The 20,798-nt window shown below is 43.5% G+C and overlaps 1 protein-coding gene across 6 annotated transcripts in view; it reads left to right on the top strand.

Moving 5' to 3' along the window:
* The window catches only part of ZMYND11 (zinc finger MYND-type containing 11), an 85,033-nt gene that overhangs the window by 33,826 nt on the left and 30,409 nt on the right, over nt 1-20,798 (top strand). For all 6 annotated transcript variants that reach the window (XM_083188989.1, XM_083188990.1, XM_083188991.1 and 3 more), the window contains 6 exons: nt 1,781-1,858; nt 13,172-13,264; nt 13,912-13,999; nt 15,048-15,103; nt 17,939-18,016; nt 20,368-20,486. In XM_083188989.1, coding sequence (XP_083045115.1) covers nt 1,781-1,858; nt 13,172-13,264; nt 13,912-13,999; nt 15,048-15,103; nt 17,939-18,016; nt 20,368-20,486 — 512 coding nt within the window. The remainder of the gene's footprint in view (nt 1-1,780; nt 1,859-13,171; nt 13,265-13,911; nt 14,000-15,047; nt 15,104-17,938; nt 18,017-20,367; nt 20,487-20,798) is intronic.

Genomic DNA, 20,798 nt, shown 5'->3' with positions numbered 1-20,798 from the left:
TTCCTTCCACAGGTCCACTATGGATTTTGTCGGACACCGGACCCAGTGACCGATGGGTGACCTACGGGCTCAAGATAGGTAAGTATCAGTATGTATGGGATCTGTGTGTATTAAAGTTTTATTTTGCTTATGTGTCAGTGTGCTTTTATTTAACTATTGGTTTTACTGTGGAACTAAGAGTCCCAGCAAGCCCATTAATGGGCCGCATGCTGGGACTTGTGGTTCTCCAAGTCCCAGTATGCGTTCCATTCTTTATATATATATATATATATATATATATATATATATATATATATATATATATATATATATATATATATATACATACATACATACACTGAAGCCTGCACGGATCTGACTGATCCATGCAGGCTAAAGCCAAAGACACCAGGAAAATGAAGTGTATTTTCCTGGCGTATTTGGCCGGCAATTATGGACGTTTTACACTAATTAGCGTCCGCTTAGTAAATTAGGAATCACCATTTTTTTGAATGATGGTTCCTATTTGTATTTTGCGATGGCGTATACATTCGCATTTGTAAATTCAAATGTGTCTTTTTGGCAGAGTAAACACCAAAAATACTAATAGGATTAAAAAAATCGTATTTTACTATACAAATGTTTTAGGGCGTATTTGCCTTAGCAAATTTCCCCCACAGTGTCTAGATAAACAGTCAATAAGTCATCATGGTCAAAAGGTGGATAATTCATTTTCATTTTTTTTTTTACTTTTTCATACGTCACCTTCCATGGCGGCACAGGGAGAATTTAAAAGTGTGCCGAGAAAGACACTGGGCCAAAACATGGTGAGCGTACGCTAATTGAGGGTCCATGTCTACATGGACACCCAAAAAAATTTGAAAATGTGTCGACCTTTTGACTATGTTGACCTTTTGACCCTGTTCACCTATTGCATGTCAACCTACTGACTATGTATTTATTTATTTATTTATTAACAGTTTCTTATATAGCGCAGCATATTCCGTTGCGCTTTACAATAGCAGACAGTGAAACAAAACAGGGTATTTACATACAGTCAAAATGTAGGAGGGCCCTGCTCGCAAGCTTACAATCTATAGGGAAATAGGCATTGATACATAAGGATAGATACTGTATTCTTTATTGCATCGATTCCACCAGAACGCAAGGTTCTATGACTGGTTCTGGAATTTGATAAGCTTGCCTGAAGAGATGAGTCTTCAGGGAACGCTTATAGGTTTGGAGACTGGAGGAGAGTCTTATTGTGCTTGGGAGGGCATTCCACAGAGTGGGTGCAGCCCGAAGAAAGTCCTGCAGTCGGGAATGGGAGCGGGTAATGAGTGTGGATGAGAGACGCAGATCTTGGGAGGAGCGTAGAGGTCGTGTTGGATGATATTTTGAGATAAGACACTGTAGATCTATCAATGCACAACCATAATTACATACCCCCTACATAGAAATACTATAACTAGGCTGAGTGCAACTAATTCCTTTCATAAATTGACAACTTTCCCCCAGCAGTTCATATGCTGCGCTTAGCGCCTTAAATTACCTAAACACCTGGCCTGGCAAGTAATTTAATTTGGGTCCCTTTTACGTTTCTTCTGATTTTAAACTTGTATGCCTAATGTTTGTACAGTGTATGTAGCATCCTTTCGCAGTCTCTAAAATCACCTAGTTATCTAATGTACTCGTTTTATATTTTTGATATATTTTTTTTGTTACTAGACACTCTAATATACTTACTATAATGTAATGAGGATCAGTAATCTGTTTTTTTTTAATCTTCTTTTCCCCATAGACTATGAAAAAGAAAAACACAAACAAGCAGGAGATGGGTAAATACCTGCGATTCATTGTGTCCCGTATGAAGGAGAGGGTAGGTTTTACTTCTTGAGTATGCTGATTTCAACAGTGTCGTCTCAAGCTCATGGTAATCACCTCTTGCTGGCACTGCCCCTTCTCTCACGCATGTAATATTTACCTTTACCCAATGCTTTTTAGTAACTAATTCATCACTTGCTTGTTGTTTTCTAACCGTTGGCTGGCAATAGCTTTTGGTAGTTATCAGTTTGATTATTGTATGCAAAGTGAGGCAATAAACAGCAGTGGGTGTAGGTGAGCTGCTTCGCTGTATAAGCTAATTAGTGATAAGTGAAGCTAAAAGATTACAGTAAACACCTTTAAAAAAGATAATGGGCCAGATGTACTAAGCTTCAAAAGTGATAAAATAGAGAGTGACAAACAGTCAGCCAATCAGCTCCTACCTGCCATGTCACAGGCTGGGTTTTAAAAATAACAGGTAGGAGCAGATTGGCTGCTTGTATATCACTCTCCACTTTATCACTTTTTGAAGCTTGATACATCTGGCCCAATGTCTCCTATTACAGCAAGTATTATTTAGACAAAACAATGTTGACCGATTCAGAAAAAACTAATTGGAACATAAGGTAAGTCTAAAAATTGTTTTTTATTGTGGTGTTGGTGAACTGTTGTGATATGTGGAATTGTAATCTTGTGTTGGGAAACGTCTACTTGTATTCAGTTTGACAACGTTTATGAGTTTATGGAGGTGGTATGTTGGCATTGCCTGCAAAAAGGCTGTTTTGTGAAATCTAAGGACATGCTGCTAAATGCTTGGGCAATCATGTATGTAGCCGACATGTAATAGTAATTAACTCTTACACAAAATTGTGATGGACAGTAAATGAAATATTGTGTGCATGGTTTACTCCTTGGAAGAGCGCACAGAACGTTTCTGAAGACACTTGTACAGATGTGTCCTCCTATATCTTTTGCAGCAATCTCACCAAACGCGCCAAGTCCCGTGAGAATCTTCTATCGTCAGATGTAAATTTTTTGCATAAATGCGGTTTTGATGCAAACGCATGTGGCTAGACCTGTGTGCGACCGAGTCTCTGTATTCTAAATACAAACTGCTATGATGCAGCAGCTGTGACTTTCTTCTGTGCCATGTTCTGTTGTGCTTCACCTACAGAATAAGTCGCACGCAGATACACAAGTGTCGCATCAAATTAATCAGCAGTCCTAGCAGAATTGCACTGCATCTAAAGGTCCATACACACTGGGTGATTATGCCCAGCATGTATCATCGCTATCATCGTGGGGGGAAAGCCGCTCAGTGCATATAGTGCAAACCTTTAGGATTAGGCACTGGACACCATTCAACAAAAAATACAAAATTATTAATCCTGAAATCAGTATGAAAAAGCTAAAACATTATTTGGTACTTGTTTCCTAGCACGGCGCCACTGATTTTCATCTTATGGCATCAGGTCTATTAGATCTGGTCGCATCGCATCACATGCGACGAGATCGCATGCGATGCGATTAGACCCGATTTTTAATTGTACAGCCACCCTGATGGGTAATTAGTATGTCAAATGCCCCCCCATTATTAACGCCACCCCACTATCAACGCCAACCCGAAGCGTGGCGAGCGCGGCGGTACGCTTCCTCCAACCTTTTCATCCCCCCACTTTCCACATCGGCGTGGAGTTGATTTCATATAGTGTGGCGAGCGCAGCGAGCCACCGAGCCCAAAGTGTGGCGAGCGCACGCGGATTACTTAACATGTATTCCGTGTCCCCTCGCGGGGCTCGCTGCGCTCGCCACACTATCTAAAATCAACTCCACGCCAACGTGGATAGTGGGGGTATGAAAAGGTCGGAGAACGCGTACCGCCACCACTCGCGGGTTCGCTGCGCTCGCCACTCTTCGGGTTATCGTTGATACTGGGGTAGCGTTAACAATAGGGGGGCATTTCACATAGTAATTACCCATCAGGTGGGTGTACAATTAAAATCAGGTCTGGGGGTGCATTTAACATAGGAATAAATGGGAAATTGGGTGTAATCGCATCGCATGGCATGCCATTGTAATGGCATGCGATGCGACGCAATCTTAAAATTGTACAATGAACTCTAAAAACCCTTATATCGGGTCAGATCTGGTCCCATCGCATACCTTAAGTAATGGTATGCGATGGGACCCGACGGGCGCCGTGCTAGGAAACAAGTACCCATTATATTATGTAGAAAATTGTTATTTGACATGGTGTTACATACATTTTAAGGCCTGTCTGAAAAAGAGAAATAAAATAAAACCTACATGAAATGTTCCATTGGCCTAAGACTGGACACACGCACACTTTCTGACATGTTAGTTTTGTGTACACTTAGACATTACCTGCAGTGTTCGGGTGTGACTGCCCGACAATCGGGATCCCGACTGCTGGTGCCTCTAGATGGGGGCGAGCACAAAGAAGCCCCTTGCGAGCTCGGTGGCTCGCATCGCTCGCCACAGGTACTGTTCCCTCTCTATGGGGGTCAAGGACCCCCACAAGGGAGAGCAGCCTCTGTCAGTGGGGATCCCCCCTGTCGGAGCATGAGCACAGAGATCTGCAGGTAAAAGATTCATATATGGTAGAGCAGTGGTTCTCAACCTCAGTCCTCAAGTACCCCAACAGTGCACGTTTTCCAAGTCACCTGGCAGGTGCACTCATTATTCACTGACACCTTTTTTGGTTTCAAAGTTTTATTGGGTTTTACATGATATAGAAGAGTAAACAAATGTACAACCATTAGCAATGGATTAAAATGGATTGTATGTAAATGACAGGGCGTATGACGTCCACCTTGTATTGTATGAGGTGGAAGTGGAGCAAGTGTGTCTTATTTTAACATATCTATAACACAAATCTGGCTCTCTGATCACCCACCTTGGTGATCCCCGGAGCCCGTGTGATAAATTTAAACACACGGTCCCAAAAAAACAACCAAAGGGGGTGGGGAGGACCAAATAATCGGGCGCACAGCTTTAGAATTTATCAATTAACTAATAAAGCTTTCAAGAAAGTGTGACTTGCTGCTCTCAATTAAGGCTCTCTGTGGTACTTAAAAAAGTTAAATAAAAGAAACAAGCAGAATATTTATCTAGAGAGCGCAAGAAACACTACAAGATTAAACCGTATAAAATTACAGATTTATTTAGACATGAATATCATAAAAATAACATTTAATAAAATATATATACATATAATTGTACATTGATCCCTTGAATGAAATAAAAAATGTAAAAAGAACCGTGTCCTTTTGCCAATAACTGTCAATGGTTATTTACCAAGGGTACTGACAGTGTAAGTTCCAATAGCCAATTTATTGTTTAGGATAATTGTATCCACACGATTTGTATGTTACCAATTATTGGATATTTGATTAACTGGAGATGGAAAGAGTCCAGAAATCGCCAACAATAGAAAAAGAGGGCACTTGATCCGTGGCTAGGATTTAATCATATGTAGTACCAACAGTCAGTATTGGAAGTGCAATTTGCATAGACACCCGTATACCTCTCACTTAGAGCCTTTCAGTGTAATAACTTGATCACCGTCAGCATGAGGTGTATGGAGGCAGATACTACGTAGTATCTGAAGCAGACAGCGGCACTCTGGGAATTTTCAAAAACGTATATTAGTGCAAAAATAGCATACCAACGTTTCAGGGCATAAGGTACCCCTTTGTCAAGGTTACTGCACTGTTCACCTTGACAAAGGGGTACCTTATGCCCCGAAACGTTGGTATGCTATTTTTGCACTAATAAACGTTTTGTCTGCTGCTTTGCCTACTCCTATCTATCTATCTATATGTGTGTGTGTGTGTGTGTGTGTGTGTGTGTGTGTGTGTTTTTATTTCCTCTAAAATTTCACAACTTTAATAAAAAATATTGCTGGTTTAAAAGGAATTTGTATTACATAATTATTGTAGGATGTGCAATACAGGTATTCATGTTGGTGCTAGGCTTCATAAGATTTGCTCATATAATCTCCTGAAGTGGAAATAGTCATCCGGGAAAAACATTACACCCCTTACTCACCCCAAGTTTTTGGATTGTAGTTTCACAATTCCATGATGATGTACCCTGTAATGCTGCTTTCAGACCGCATAACTGGCTTTGACCCTGTATTTCAAAACGTTTCCAAAAACGGGTCTGCCAGATAAAACCCCTTTCACACCGCAGCTCTTAAACGGTATATTACCGTTTAAGTGCCGATTTTTTTGACACTGGCAGACCCGTTTTTGGAAACTTTCCAAATACAGGGTCAAAGCCAGTGCAGCCTTCAGCCCTCCCCTCCGTGCAGCTCCCCCCTCCTCCCCCCCCCCCGCGCGCATGTCGACATCCACCCCCCCCCCCGCGCGCGTGTCGACGCCCCCGCGCATGTCGACGCCCCCCCCCCCCCCCCTGTCGACCTAACACACACACACACACACACACACACACACCCGTGCAGCCGGTACCTCCGTTGTGGATCCCGGCACTGCAGTTCTGTATGGTCGGAACTCGGAAGCACTTATGAAAAAAAGTGTCTTTCAGAAAATGGCTGCCCCATAGAAAAATCTGTTTTAAAAAACTGTCTTTCGTATGGGGGCAGCCATTTTCCAAAAGTCACTTTTCTTATAAGAAAAGTGACTTTTGGAAAATGGCTGCCCCCATACGAAAGACAGTTTTTTTAAACAGGGTTTCCTATGGGGCAGCCATTTTCTGAAAGACACTTTTTTTCATAAGTGCTTCCGACCATACAGAACTGTAGTGCCGCGATCCACAACGGAGGTACCGGCTGCAGAGGGGTAAGTCGACACGGGGGTGTCGACACGCGCGCGGGGGCGGCTCAAGTGGTGTGAATATTTAATGAGTGCTCATTAAATATTCACTGCGCTGCATTTAGGACCCAGCTCATTGGCTGGGTCCTAAATACCGTTTCAGAACCGATTTTGAGCCTAAAATACCGGTTCTGAAACGGGTAGGACCCTGCATTTTAACCGGTTAGAAAAAACGGTATTTTCTAACCGGTTAAGTGGTCCTGCACCTTTCAGACCGCACAGATTACCGTTTTAAAACGGTAAAAAAACGGCAATATACCGTTTACAATGTGCAGTCTGAAAGGGGCATAAGAGACACTGGTGGGCTAACCTGGTATTGTCTTTAATATTCTTGATTCCAGTCACTTGTAGCATAAGCATCATACATGGAGCTGAATGGTCACAATACAACGATACCTCTACACCGATTTTTCTACAGTTCCAATGCTATGTCTTGAGGAGGTAGAACTATCACATGATATATGTTGTTCTGAGATATTTCTATGCACCAGGAAAGTTTTGAGATTCAATGAGCATGAACGTTAGAAGGGTTGTCTAGTGGCTTTTCATACTACCTTTATAATGTGCCTAATATCACAGATCGGATTCAGTATTGGATCCCGGCGTTCAGAATCCCGACAGCCAAAATGCCGACAAGGGGGGGACGTGGAACGCCCCCCCCCCCCCCCCCCTTGCGGGCTCGCCACGCAGCGGGCCCGGTGCCTCGCTACGCTCGGCACACTAATTTATTCTCCCTCCAGGGGTGTCGTGGACACCCACGGAGGGAGAATGCGTCGGCATTTCGGCGGTCGGGATTCTGAACGCCGGGATCCCGAACGCCGGGATTGTAACTGCATCCCCACAGATCAATCTAATTACCACCGAGGGAAGGGAAAAGGAAGAGTGGTGATTTAGAACTTTGTGTGCGTAATGTACGGTGTCAATGTGCTTATGCATGTTTGACAAATGTACATGGTTTATAATCTGGCATGAAGTCAGTGGGAGGCATTACTTTTATAGAGATGCATTATATCAAATTATGAGGTTAGAGTAAAAACCCGTAAGACACTGTCCACATATTCATACAGTCATTATCTAACCATCTCCATAGATTGCACAATGCTCCCTTATTAGGAAGAAGACCAGAGAGGGCTAGCTGTAACTCTTAAGGCCCCCATACACTATGCGATTTTCGGCCGATTTCCCCCGATTTCGGCCCTTTGGGCCGATAAATCGGGGGAAATCGGCCGAAAATCGCATGTGTTTGACATCTGATCTGATCTGATGCGCGGTCCCGTGCGCATCAGATCGGATCAGGGCGTCGGACCTGCAGAACATAAGATGTATCGGAATCTGACCCATCATGGGCACATCGTGGGTGCTTTTGCACCCATGATGTATCAGATCCGATACATCTATATGTTTGCACCCTCCTCCCGCCCCCCCGCAGCACGTGTAGTCGTGTACATTACCGGAAGAAACGGCCGCCGGAGAGAAGCCGCCGCAGTTTCCTCTCAGGCTGTCACAAATGTAGTGACAGCACTGATCGGTAAAAGAAGAAGTGCTCCGTCGGCTCTGGTCTGAGCTCCGGCAGTGTACGGCAGCTGATTGCCTGCGCGGCTCTCTGTAGACTCCAGTGTTAGCAGAATTTAACACACGGGAGTCCACAGAGAGCCGCGCAGACACCGCACGCTGCTGGAGTTCAGCCCGGAGGTGACAGAGCACTTCTTTTTCTTCAAATGCAGTAAGATATCCCAGGATGTTTGCTGTACAGTTATTTGCTTTGCACTTTCACCTCCCTTCCTCTGCATTGTGCATGGAACTTGGTGTACATATGCGCACTGAACATGACATATTTACAGAAACAGGTGCTATCACTGCTATGGATGGCTTGCATTGTTGAGTTAGTAAGGGAAGCGTCTTTCATAGCCAGCACTTTGAAAGGACAATGTCATTGTATATAATACTGTAATCTGGCTCAGCATACAGTATGTGGTGGCACTACAGAGAAGTGAATGATGGTGGAGGAGGTGGTGAGCAACAGTGTGGCATTGGGAGCATAAAGCATAGAAATGAAAATTGGGAAGAGGTTCCCAGGCAAGTGACTGTCTACACTGCCTGCATGGCATGGTTCCTCTCATGGCATATAGTATGCTATGAAATTCTGCAACTGGGATGCCCCACCATACCATGCTGTGTCTGGGAGTCTTGAATCACACGCTATAAGCAAAGGGTACTTATATGTTAGTCGGGCGCCTGGCTACGCTACCCTGAGAACATAGCTTGGCTATGTTATTAGCGTAGCCATTGCCGGGAGCCCGGCTAATATATGTGGGATCCAGCGGGCGGGCAGGGGGGGGGGGTAAAAACAGGGGATGTGGGCTCATAGGGACAGCCTAGGAACAGGGACTCCGCTGATGGCTCAGGGCCTGCTAGGCCGTGTGGCATTGTAAATCACATGACACTGCGTCAGATAAATCACATGTGATTTATCTGTCGCAAATTGGATGTGTAAAATGGCACATCAAGTGTCAAATTGTATGTAGGCCTCCTGGGAAGCTGCTGGGGAAGTTCAAGGGAAATCAGATGCAATTTACAGGTCAGATAAATCTTACTAGTGTATGGGGGCCTTTAGAACAGCTGTAGGATTAAAGGGTCACATGCCAACAAATGATTTCCCTTTTAAATCTCCATCATATTGATTCTGATGAGACACAGGGGTAGATTTATTAAGCTCGGTGAAGTGATAAATTGTCTGGTTTTTATCACAGGCCAATCAGCTCCTACCTGTTATTTTTCAAACCAAGCCTGTAACTTCACAGTTAGGAGCTGATTGGCCGGTGATAAAAACCAGACACTTTATCACTTCACCTCACTTCATAAATCTGCCCCAAAGTGAGATCAGTGCATTCACATCCTCAATAAAATAGTCTTATCTGCTACGTTAGTCCGCTGTAAGTGGCAGTTTGATAGCAGTGGCCTCATTTAGATGTGCTTGCTACTGCGATTGCTGTTGATATTTTTTGCCGTCCCTAATTGTGAGTATATGCTAATGTGCCTAGAAGATAATCTGAGCAAAGGGATTCCCACTGTTGCTTCCTCATTTCCATCTAACATTGTACAAGTGCCATCATGTTGTACAAGAGTGAATTTGTTGACACACAGGCTGTATAGCTTTTTGGGACACAGAGAGCCCACCAGTAGCAAGTGAGCTTGCAACTGCTAATTTATGCATGGCCAGAAAATACAGTCTAAATGGCCATTACCTGCCTACATTTGGCCGACACTGTAAGTGTCACTCACCTTGTAACTAAACCCCAGCCACTTGTTAGTGCTAAGGGTCTTTGCAAGCATCTTTTTTTCCTCTATATCTTATTCGTAAAATGGTGGATGTAGATGCACAAGCAGCATCTGCTGATTAAAATGATATGCAATGTCCCTATATTTTGTATGATGGTGCATTATATTTGCACCATTTTGAAAATAAGATGCACTATAATGTAAAAACTCACACGCAAAGACGCTCGGCACTACCAAGTCACACCATATCATGACGTGACTAGAAGGGCTATTTAATGTGCAAGGATACTAGATGTATGTGGGCTCGTCATTACCTGCTATGGTTGACTTCATGCTACTTTCATTGACTAATTTCATCCTTCTGGTCTTGCTGCTGGATCCTAACCTATTCTAAGCACCCTTCCTTACAGCTAGGCCTGGGGTAACCAACTCCAGTCCTCGAGAGCTACCAACAGTTAATGTTAATTTTCCAGATCTCCTCACAAAGGGCCTTCTTTTGGTTCATTCTTTCTGACAAAATCCTTCTTAGATGGACAAAACCATGTGCACTGCAGGGGGGGCAGATGTAACATGTGCAGAGAGAATTAGATTTGGGTGAGTAATTTTGTTTCTGTGCAGAGAAAATACTGACTGCTTTATTTTTACACTGCAATATAGATCTCACTTTGAAGTAAAACCCCACCCAAATCTAATGCTGCTTTCAGACCGCATAACTGGCTTTGACCCTGTATTTGGAAACGTTTCCAAAAACGGGTCTGCCAGATAAAACCCCTTTCACACCGCAGCACTTAAACGGTATATTACCGTTTAAGTGCCGATTTTTTGACACTGGCAGACCCGTTTTTGGAAACTTTCCAAATACAGGGTCAAAGCCAGTGCAGCCTTCAGCCCTCCCCTCCGTACAGCTCCCCCCCCCCCTCGCGTGTCGACCGAGAGCATGTCGACGCCCCCCGCGCATGTCGACGCCCCCCGCGCATGTCGACGCCCCCCGCACGTGTCGACGCCCCCCCCACCCCACCCCGCGTGTCGGCGTCCCCCCCGTGTAGACTTACCCCGTGCCGGTACCTCCGTTGTGGACTGCAGCTCAGTATGCTCGGAAAGCACTTATGAAAAAAGTGTCTTCCAGAAAATGGCTGCCCCATAGGAAACCCTGTTTAAAAAAACTGTCTTCCGTATGGGGGGCAGCCATTTTCTGAAAGACACTTTTTTCATAAGTGCTTTCCGAGCATACTGAGCTGCAGTGCCGGGAACCACAACGGAGATACCGGCACGGGGTAAGTCGACACGGGGGGGGCGCCGACACGCGCGGGGGGGGGTCGACACGCGGGGGGCCCGTCGACACGCGCGGGGGGCGTCGACACGCGCGCGGGGGGTGTCGACACGCGCGGGGGGGGGGGGGCTCCAGTGCTGTGAATACTTAATGAGCGCTCATTAAGTATTCACTGTGCTGAATTTAGGACCCAGCTCATTGGCTGGGTCCTAAATACCGTTTCTGAGCCGATTTTTGCGCTAAAATACCGGTTCAGAAACGGGTAGGACCCTGCATTTTAACCGGTTAGAAAAAACGGCATTTTCTAACCGGTTAAGTGGGACTGGACCTTTCAGACCGCACACATTACCGTTTTAAAACGGTAAAAAAACGGCAATTTACCGTTTTAAAAGTGCGGTCTGAAAGGGGCATTATTCTCTCTGCACATGTTACATCTGCCCCACCTGCAGTGCACATGGTTTTGCCCATCTAAGAAGGAATTTGTCAGAAAGAGTGAACCAAAATAAGGCCCAAAATCACAAGTGAAGTAATTAGCTCCACCTGTGGATCTTTTAAAATGTGTCATTCAGTAATGAGTGCACCTGTGCTGCAGCTAGATTGTCTGGAAAATGTGAACTGTTGGTAGCTCTCGAGGACTAGAGTTGGCGACCACTGGCTTAGGCTATCTTAATAGTAGTCTAACTAATGCTTTAATTTTACATCCCACATACTTGTTTTGTCCTGGTATCCTTTTTAAGAGTGTGATGTTGCCCTTAAATTGAATTACTATATTAAATGTCAGCAGATCGGAGAATTAAAACTATTTAATTGTTCTTCGAAATCTGCATTAGAAGTGAAACACAACTTTATATTGAAGTATACAAGCAATTTGTGGTACTTGTTTCCTAGCACGGCCACAATCTTGTGGATCGTGTACCTTTAAGTTAAGGTACACGATCCACACGATGGACCCGATTTCCTTTGAAATCAGGTCCATTTTGCCGGCAAAGGTACAAAATCGGGGGCATCGCGTCGGTCGGGACCATTAACATTGGTCCCGACGCGACCGACGCGATGCCCCCGATTTCCCTATAGGCTTCAATGTTAAAATATTTTTTTACATTGAAATCGTGAGGATCGCGTCGGTCTTGTGCCATTATAATGGCACAAGATGAGATGGACTTGATTAAGTCCATCTCACCTTTAAAAAAAAATGTGAAAAATGTGAAATGGGCCAATATGACCCATTTCACATTATAGATGTCCCCGTCGTCACCCCACGATAGACGCCAACCCGAAGCGTGGCGAGCGGCGGCGGTGCGCGTCCTCCGACCTTTTCATTCCCCTACTATCCACGTCGGCGTGGAGTTGAGAATAGAATAGTGTGGCGAGCGCAGCGAGCCACCGAGTCCGAAGCGTGGCGAGCGGACGCGTATAACTTCACAGGTATACGCGTCCCCTCGCGGGGCTCGCTGCGCTCGCCACACTTCGGGCTCGGTGGCTCGCTGCGCTCGCCACACTATTCTATTCTCAACTCCACGCCGACGTGGATAGTAGGGGAATGAAAAGGTCGGAGGACGCGCACCGCCGTCCCTCGCGGGCTCGCTGCGCTCGCCACGCTTCGGGTTGGCGTCTATCGTGGGGTGGGGTTTACGTCGTTAAATTTGGGGGTCTAGGGAATATTTTACATTGAATCCAATGTAAAATCGGGTCCCAGGGACCCGATTTACATTTCATTCAATCAAAAAATCGGGTCGAAAATCGGGTCAGTCGCGTCGATCGCATCACATGCGACCAAATCGCATGCAATGCGATCGACCCGATTTTTCCGACACGACCACCCCGATGTAAATCGGTGTGGCCGTGCTAGGAAACAAGTACCCAATTTGTATTACAGAACATTAGTTTATTTGTGATCTCATTGCTTTGTTTTCTATGTTCAAAGTAAATATAAATCTCCAACTTATGGTTGCATCTCCCTCAGGCAATTGAACTGAACAAGAAAGGAAAGGACAGCAAGCATCCAATGTACAGGCGGTTGGTGCACACGGCTGTCGATGTTTCCACTATTAATGAGGTAAATGTGTGTGTTTGCTCTTAGTTTACACGTTTGCACTACACTTCAACCCCGGTCCTTCCTGGGCCAACCGTGCAAGCTAGCCGGGTTGGATTCCCCGGTCACTGGACCCGGTTTGAGCAGTTCCTACTGACAGAAATCCTGGATTCATGTGCAGTAACCTGGGATTTTATTGTCAGTGGAAAACAAGTTTCATGTATTCCACAAATGTTACCTGTTCCTGGTATTAATTACTAACGATGGGTGTGTTTCATATGTGTACGCCATGTTGCCGATGCATGACAATATACAAAGCCACAGGAGGCCAGTTGTGCAGAAAATGTGTCTTCTTCCGAGGACATAATCACTGTGCATCCAGCAAACTGTGCCACCACCCTAAATTGCCTGCATTCTGCCAATTAGACTTCACCTAATAGCACTGGAACTGGAGTCACAGCAATATCGCAACACATGCAGCTGCGGCACATGTGTGGTCTGGAAAACATTAGTCAATTCCAACCGATTCAACACTGTGTCTTGGGCTGAATCAAGCACTATGCAATGCTACGGTTTATTTCTTCCTACTGCTCTAGTGATCTAATACTTTATAAAGAAAATTACTATTGTATTCCCTTTCCATTTATATATAATGACCTTTTTTTCTGCAGAAAGTAACTGAAGGAAAGTACAAGAGCTACGAAGAGTTCAAGGCAGACGCACAGCTGCTTCTACACAACACCATTATTTTTTATGGAGGTGAAGCTTCTTTTTTAACCACTTGGTGTGCTATCACCCATAAAAATAGGAGGGAGTACAATGGCAGAAGAGGAGGATGCTTTCCATTAAGGGAATATGTCAGCACCATAAATAGTCTTCTGCACGTGTCTCATAATTTATGGATACAAGTCCATTATAAAGTGTAGGGCAGTCTCAGTTCTTTTTACTCTCTGTGCTATGGTACATACAAAGTGAAAGCTCGGCGGGTGTGTGTGTGTCAGGTCATTTGAAGGTTTTTAAGACTTAAGTAGGTGGTTATTCAAATAAAATGAGCTGCCGAGACTAATGATGACATAAGGACTAATTTGTGATGTGAAGTCAATTCTGCTACATTCCGAGGAAGAATAAGAGGAATGATAAATGTAAATGACTGAAATGAACATTTTGTGTAAGGGAATAAGTTTGAAGTGCCTTGCTTTCTGGATGCTGGTACAGATACATCTTTGCTGCAGTTGAGCCAAGCGGCCACTCTCGGCATACCATCCCCTGGGAGGAGCCTCTGCTTGCAATTGGAAGTGTATTTGTTTTAAATTGCATCTTATTATTATAAGCTTAGTGTGTGATATATGACAATTGTATATCTGTGTGAGTGAATCGACATATGAAGTGACACATTTGTAATTTTCTGCTTTTTTCCTATACACAATGTACAAGGGTTATATCAAATTACACAGCCGTTTTTCCCCGTCCTAGTCACATTATGTTGCATTTTCGGGGGAAAAAAAGACACCTGACACTAGCAGAGTTGTGCGGGACCTGGCTGTATCTCATATTGGGGCAGCACGGATGGTGTAATTACTGCCTCACCGCTCTGAGGTCATGGGTTCTATTCCCAATATGACCCTAACTGAGTGTATATTCTCCCCGTACTTGCGTGGGTTTCCTCCGGGTACTCCGGTTTCCTCCCACAATCCAAATATATACTGTAGGTTAACCCTAGGTCTGCGCGATATAAATAAATGGTAATAAATATTACAGACATGTTCTTAGACTTCTGCCATGGTCATTTGCTGTGTTTTCATTCCAGATGACAGTGAGCAAGCTGATGTAGCAAAACTTCTGTACAAGGACACATGTCATGAGGTAAGTTGTGCAGCACCCACAATGCTGTATTTTAACTAATGAAATCAGTTCAAAAGCTAAATAAGTCAGAAGATTTATGCATTTGATTTTCATTTGAATAACTGTATAACCATCTTCTACTCCTTACCTCCATTATTGTTAAATTGTTTCATAAATTACTAACACCATAGCAAGACCTGCTAACTCCTGCAGCCCAAATACATGGGCTATCCTTGGAAGCTCCTTTGCTGGGCTGGCAGTTTCATAGAGTAGGTCTCTGTAAATGCAGTAATGGCAGCTTTGGGCTGTTTATGTTGATGACATGGAACAGTTATGGTTGCGTGAAGGTATGCTGGGTACAGAACTGTACAGGTGGCGCAGGGTTTGTTTTTATGTTGGGGTCATCTGGCATCAAAGCACAGTGACCACACACTGCATTACCCTAGTGGCCTCCAATCTGTCTTAGTGGAAGGGACATCCTTTATCTATATGGCACTACAAGGGGTCCACAGCACCTTACACAGTACATAAACAGAATAAGGAAAGAAGTGACTTACAGTACTAAATATTGAAGAATGTGGACAAGGCATATAGACCTTACTGTATCAGTAATCATTATACCTAAATAAGTGGCAGGCCAGCGGCATTTATAAAAGGAGGAGGACCGTGTATTCTGTCCAACTGGGCCCTCTCCTCTCTAGCTGGCAGCACAGTGGGACCCTGAGTATTAGGGTCACTAGAGCATCCTATCGCTGTCCCAGAGCATATGCACAAAACACTGGTAAAATGGCCACCCCTCCATGTTCCCACTGATTTGTGCAGGGCTGCTGCCTCCAATGCGGATTTCCAGAGGGCTAAGTTCTCAATTATTGGGTGCAGTTTGTTCGATGTGGGCCTCCTTCACCTAGTGGCTCTTGTGTATGGCACACATAGCACTCATTTTATATATATATATATATATATATATATATATATATATATATATATATATATATATATATATAGAAACAAACAGTCTGTGAGTCAAATAGCGCTAGGTGGGTTACTTGCAGAAACCAGTGGAAAATCCAATAAGACAGCGCTTAATGGGACACATACACCAAAGTCCAAATTTCGGAACTGCAGCTCCTTCCTAATGAATCCCCGGACTCATGGGGGATAGAAGAGATCTGTTCAAAAAAGAATAAAGGAGGAGCGCTCCATAGTGTAAAACAGTACAATTTATTGAGCAATAATAGCAGGATACCGAGACATATGATAGGACTCGTACCCAGAGTAAAACGGCAGTGGACTGGTTACCACATGATATATATCAAATAGCCTGGCAAACTCCTACCGCCGTCCGGGGCTCTGAGGTGGACACACGATCTCCCGCTGCCGGCGCAGCGTGTCGGACCCACAAGCAGGAACAGACGCAGGAGGGAGTAGCACAGGTGAGCAGCGGCAACAACGTCACCAAGGCACGCCCTAACGCGTTTCGTCTGGAGACTTCGTTAGAGGGCACCCTCTGTCGAAGTCTCCTGACGAAACGCGTTAGGGCGTGCCTTGGTGACGTTGTTGCCGCTGCTCACCTGTGCTACTCCCTCCTGCGTCTGTTCCTGCTTGTGGGTCCGACACGCTGCGCCGGCAGCGGGAGATCGTGTGTCCACCTCAGAGCCCCGGACGGCGGTAGGAGTTTGCCAGGCTATTTGATATATATCATGTGGTAACCAGTCCACTGCCGTTTTACTCTGGGTACGAGTCCTATCATATGTCTCGGTATCCTGCTATTATTGCTCAATAAATTGTACTGTTTTACACTATGGAGCGCTCCTCCTTTATTCTTTTTTGAACATATATATATATATATATATATATATATATATATATATATATATATATATATGCCACAGGGTAGCACGGCAGTACCCACTGGTTTGATGCTTTATTTGGCTGTGGGGAGCAGAATGATGGTATAAGTGAGGGATGGAAAATCACGTGATGAAGGGCCCTACTTGACTAAAGAATAGTGTTTCATCAGTATGTGCAAAGCATTTGTGACAAAAGGAGATTGGGGGGATCTGCATGAGGTTGTATTACTTGGCATGGAACCATGTGTGATGGCAAAGGGACCGGTCATTATTTTATTACTCATTATATAGTTGGCTAGTTTTTTCTCAAGTCACTGTTCTCAGTTATCAAAACCAAATCATTACTAGAACATATTACAAGAGCAGCACCTCATGTATTGTAAGAAGACGTTCATCACCTTTGGGCAGTACGGATTGTGTAATGGTTAGCATTACTCCCTCGGTCGTGGGTTCGATCCCCACCATGGCCCTAACTGTGCAGAGTTTGTATATTCTCCCCATACTTGCGTGGGTTTCCTCCGGGTACTCCGGTTTCCTTCCACAATCCAAAAATATACAAGTAGGTTAATTGGCTTCCAACAAAAATTAACCCTAGAATGTCTGTGTGTGCGTGTACATGTGGTAGGGAATATAGATTGTAAGGTCCACTGGGCCAGAGACTGATATTGTTCAAATATTCACTGTAAAGCGTTGCCGAATATGTATGCGCTATGTAAGAAACTGTTAATAAATAATAAAATAAATAAATAAATAATACATCACCTTTATTCATGTCACTGTTCTAAAAAACAACTTCTTCCTGTGTGTTATAGCAGTCACCATTAGAGGGCAGACCTGCAGAAACAGCATGATCATATTTAATTCACTATTCTTTAATACTCTGTACATTTCTCTAAATATTGTTAGAAGCAGTAGGTGATAATAATGCATTTGGAGCAAAAGAATGGAAAGCAATTCTAATATGACAATAGAACTGCTATGTATTCATTTTTTTTTTTTTTTTCAGTTGGATGAGTTGCAGCTCTGCAAAAATTGCTTCTATTTGTCAAACGCACGTCCCGACAATTGGTTCTGCTATCCCTGTGTATGTATTTGCACGATTCTTTATAAAGTAATCTAGTTTTGAATTGATCAAAGGTCTTGCATTAGCATTTATAAATAACAATGTAGCAAGATGTGTGTTTAAAGAAGCTTCGTGTATCGGTGCACATATGATTTGTTAAGCGATTTTGTTAATTAAAAGAATGTATCTGCTGTGGATATTAAAATCCCCTTCAGAGTTAGCATTGCTGTCACAGCGTTGTACAGTTCTGCTGATAGAACTATTGCCGTGGAGTTTATACGTTCTCACTGTGTTTGAATGAATTTCCTACAAGTACCCATTTGTGTGTGGCAGAGAATTTTGGCTCTACCACTGATCACACATTCTCTGTAAAGGGATCACACATCCTCTGTAAAGGGATCACACATTCTCTGTAAAGGGATCACACATTCTCTGTAAAGGGATCACACATTCTCTGTAAAGGGATCACACATTCTCTGTAAAGGGATCACACATCCTCTGTAAAGAGGTTGATGTGCTATACACAGTAGGCACTATGTAAATACAGAGTAATAAATAGTAGTTCACTGATCTTCTTGTATTGCAATTGTCCTTCTTATTTCAAAGTAAGGCTCTGATTCTGGTTGACTCTGTAAGCTGCAAACATCGCAGCTTAGTAAATCTTAGGTCTTTTACAGTACATCTGTTAATTTAGAATCCAGAACTAGCCAAGTCTCCCTGATGACGTAGGTCATGTTTACCTGCAGCAGTGACTTTACTATTCTCCAGATACAGTATATTGTTCTATAAGTGTCCAGTCATTTCTCATTGCTATATGACCGGCATATTTTTTTACCATTATCATGCATAATAGTGTGGTATGCTCCACCGACCGTCTGGATGCAGACAGTCATTTTTCCAACATCGCAATCCCGACTGTAAGTAGGCATTGGAGCCCCTTATGGGCTCATTGTCTCACTGCGCTTGCCACAGTTTCTATTATCCCTCTTATGTGGGTCGTGGGCCCCCCATATTTTTATGTGTCGGCAACAGTGCCATGTATGTAGCTAATGGGTGAGAGATCATCCCCAGTCCAGGTGCCGATACACGGTGCGATGTTCAGCTGCGATGCAATGCACTCTCCCGCTCACATCACAGCGCAGAAAGTCTGTGCAGCCCGTACTTTTTCTACTAGATCGCGTCGCATTGTATCCAGTACAAAAAGCATGCTGATGTAGCTCATCGCATGCTTTTTGTACTAGATACAATGTAGTCTAGTAGAAAAAGTACGGAGTTCATCGCTGCGTGTATGGGCACCTTAAGAAAATGCTCACTGCGCTCATATGAAACTTTCTTTGATCTTGTTAAAGGGGTGTTACTTTTAAGACATGCTTTTGGCTAGTGCTAAATGATCACATGACAGACACGTGTCATAGAATCTTTATTTCCATTCAAACTACTAATTTGTATTGATAATCACCCAAAAATTTACACTATGTTAAGTATTGGAGCTGTTTCTTCATGCACAGGTTCTGACTTACACTATATGAACAAAAGTATTTGGCCACAACTGTTAATTATTAAATTCCATTGCCAGAGGTGTATAAAATTAAGCACCTAGCCATGCAGTCTCCATTTGCAAACATTTGTAATACAAGATGACTCGTCCTGAAGAACTCAGTGACTTTAAGCATTGTACTGTGATAGGATGCTACCTTTACAATAGGATGGTTTGTGAAATGTCATCCCTGCTAGATATTCCATGGAAAACTGTAAGAGATATAGGGGCAGATGTATTAAGCCTTAACAAGAGATAAATTCAAGTGTGATAAGGAGAGATAAATGTCCAGCCAATCAGCTGAATGGCAGTCTTTAATGCTTCTGAACAATGCTATGCTTCCAACTTTGGTGAATGCCCTTATCTATTCCAAAATGACTGTGACCCAGTGCATAAAGCAAGGATTATAACATGGTTATATGGTTTGATAAGTTTTTTTGTGGGAACAACTTGACTGGCCCACACGGAGCCCTACCCCATCTAGCTCCTTTGGGATGAACTGGAACGGAGATTGCGAGCTAGGCCTTCTTGTCCAACATCAGTAACTGACCTCCTAAATGCTCTACAGAATGATTGGGCACACTCCCAAGCCTCCCAAGAAGAGTGCAAGCTGTTAATGCTGCAATAGGGGAACTAGCTCCATATTAAAGTATTTGTATTTAAATGCAATGTCATTACAGCCGCTGTTGGTGTAACGGCCAGGTGAATACTTTTGCCTATATTGTGTGTGTCCTCAGCAAGAAATGACATGTATGTCCTGATCCTTGCATTGATTGAAATAAAAATGTTGTTACTTCCTCTTGTAAGTATAATTGTAAATTGTCACTTGTTGCAGATCCCTAACCATGAGCTTGTTTGGGCCAAGATGAAAGGTTTTGGCTTCTGGCCTGCAAAAATCATGCAAAAAGATGACAATCAAGTTGATGTTCGTTTCTTTGGCCATCATCACCAGAGGTACTGAGGGGGAGCAAAAGTTTACTATTGGTTTAAAATGAAAATAAACTGATACACTGAACAAATACAATGTATAACATAGACTATAATTAAAGTAGTAAATTACAAAGTTAAATATAAACTTTCTGCTTTATTACAGACACATAAAGCCTCACCCTTGTTGTTAGGACAGCCATAATGATATCATTCAGGTCAAAAAGCAGACTGTAGTAAATTAAGTTGCTCTAACATTACCAGTCCTGCCGCTATGTATTGCCTAGTGCAGGCATGTCCTAACTGCGGCACTCCAGCTGTTGTGAAACTACACATCAC

This window comes from Crinia signifera, chromosome 5, assembly GCF_055691185.1.
Source record: "Crinia signifera chromosome 5, ASM5569118v1, whole genome shotgun sequence".
Lineage (NCBI taxonomy): Eukaryota > Metazoa > Chordata > Amphibia > Anura > Myobatrachidae > Crinia > Crinia signifera.
Note: the sequence above shows the minus strand (reverse complement) of the source record. Positions and strands in the feature narration are given on the sequence as shown.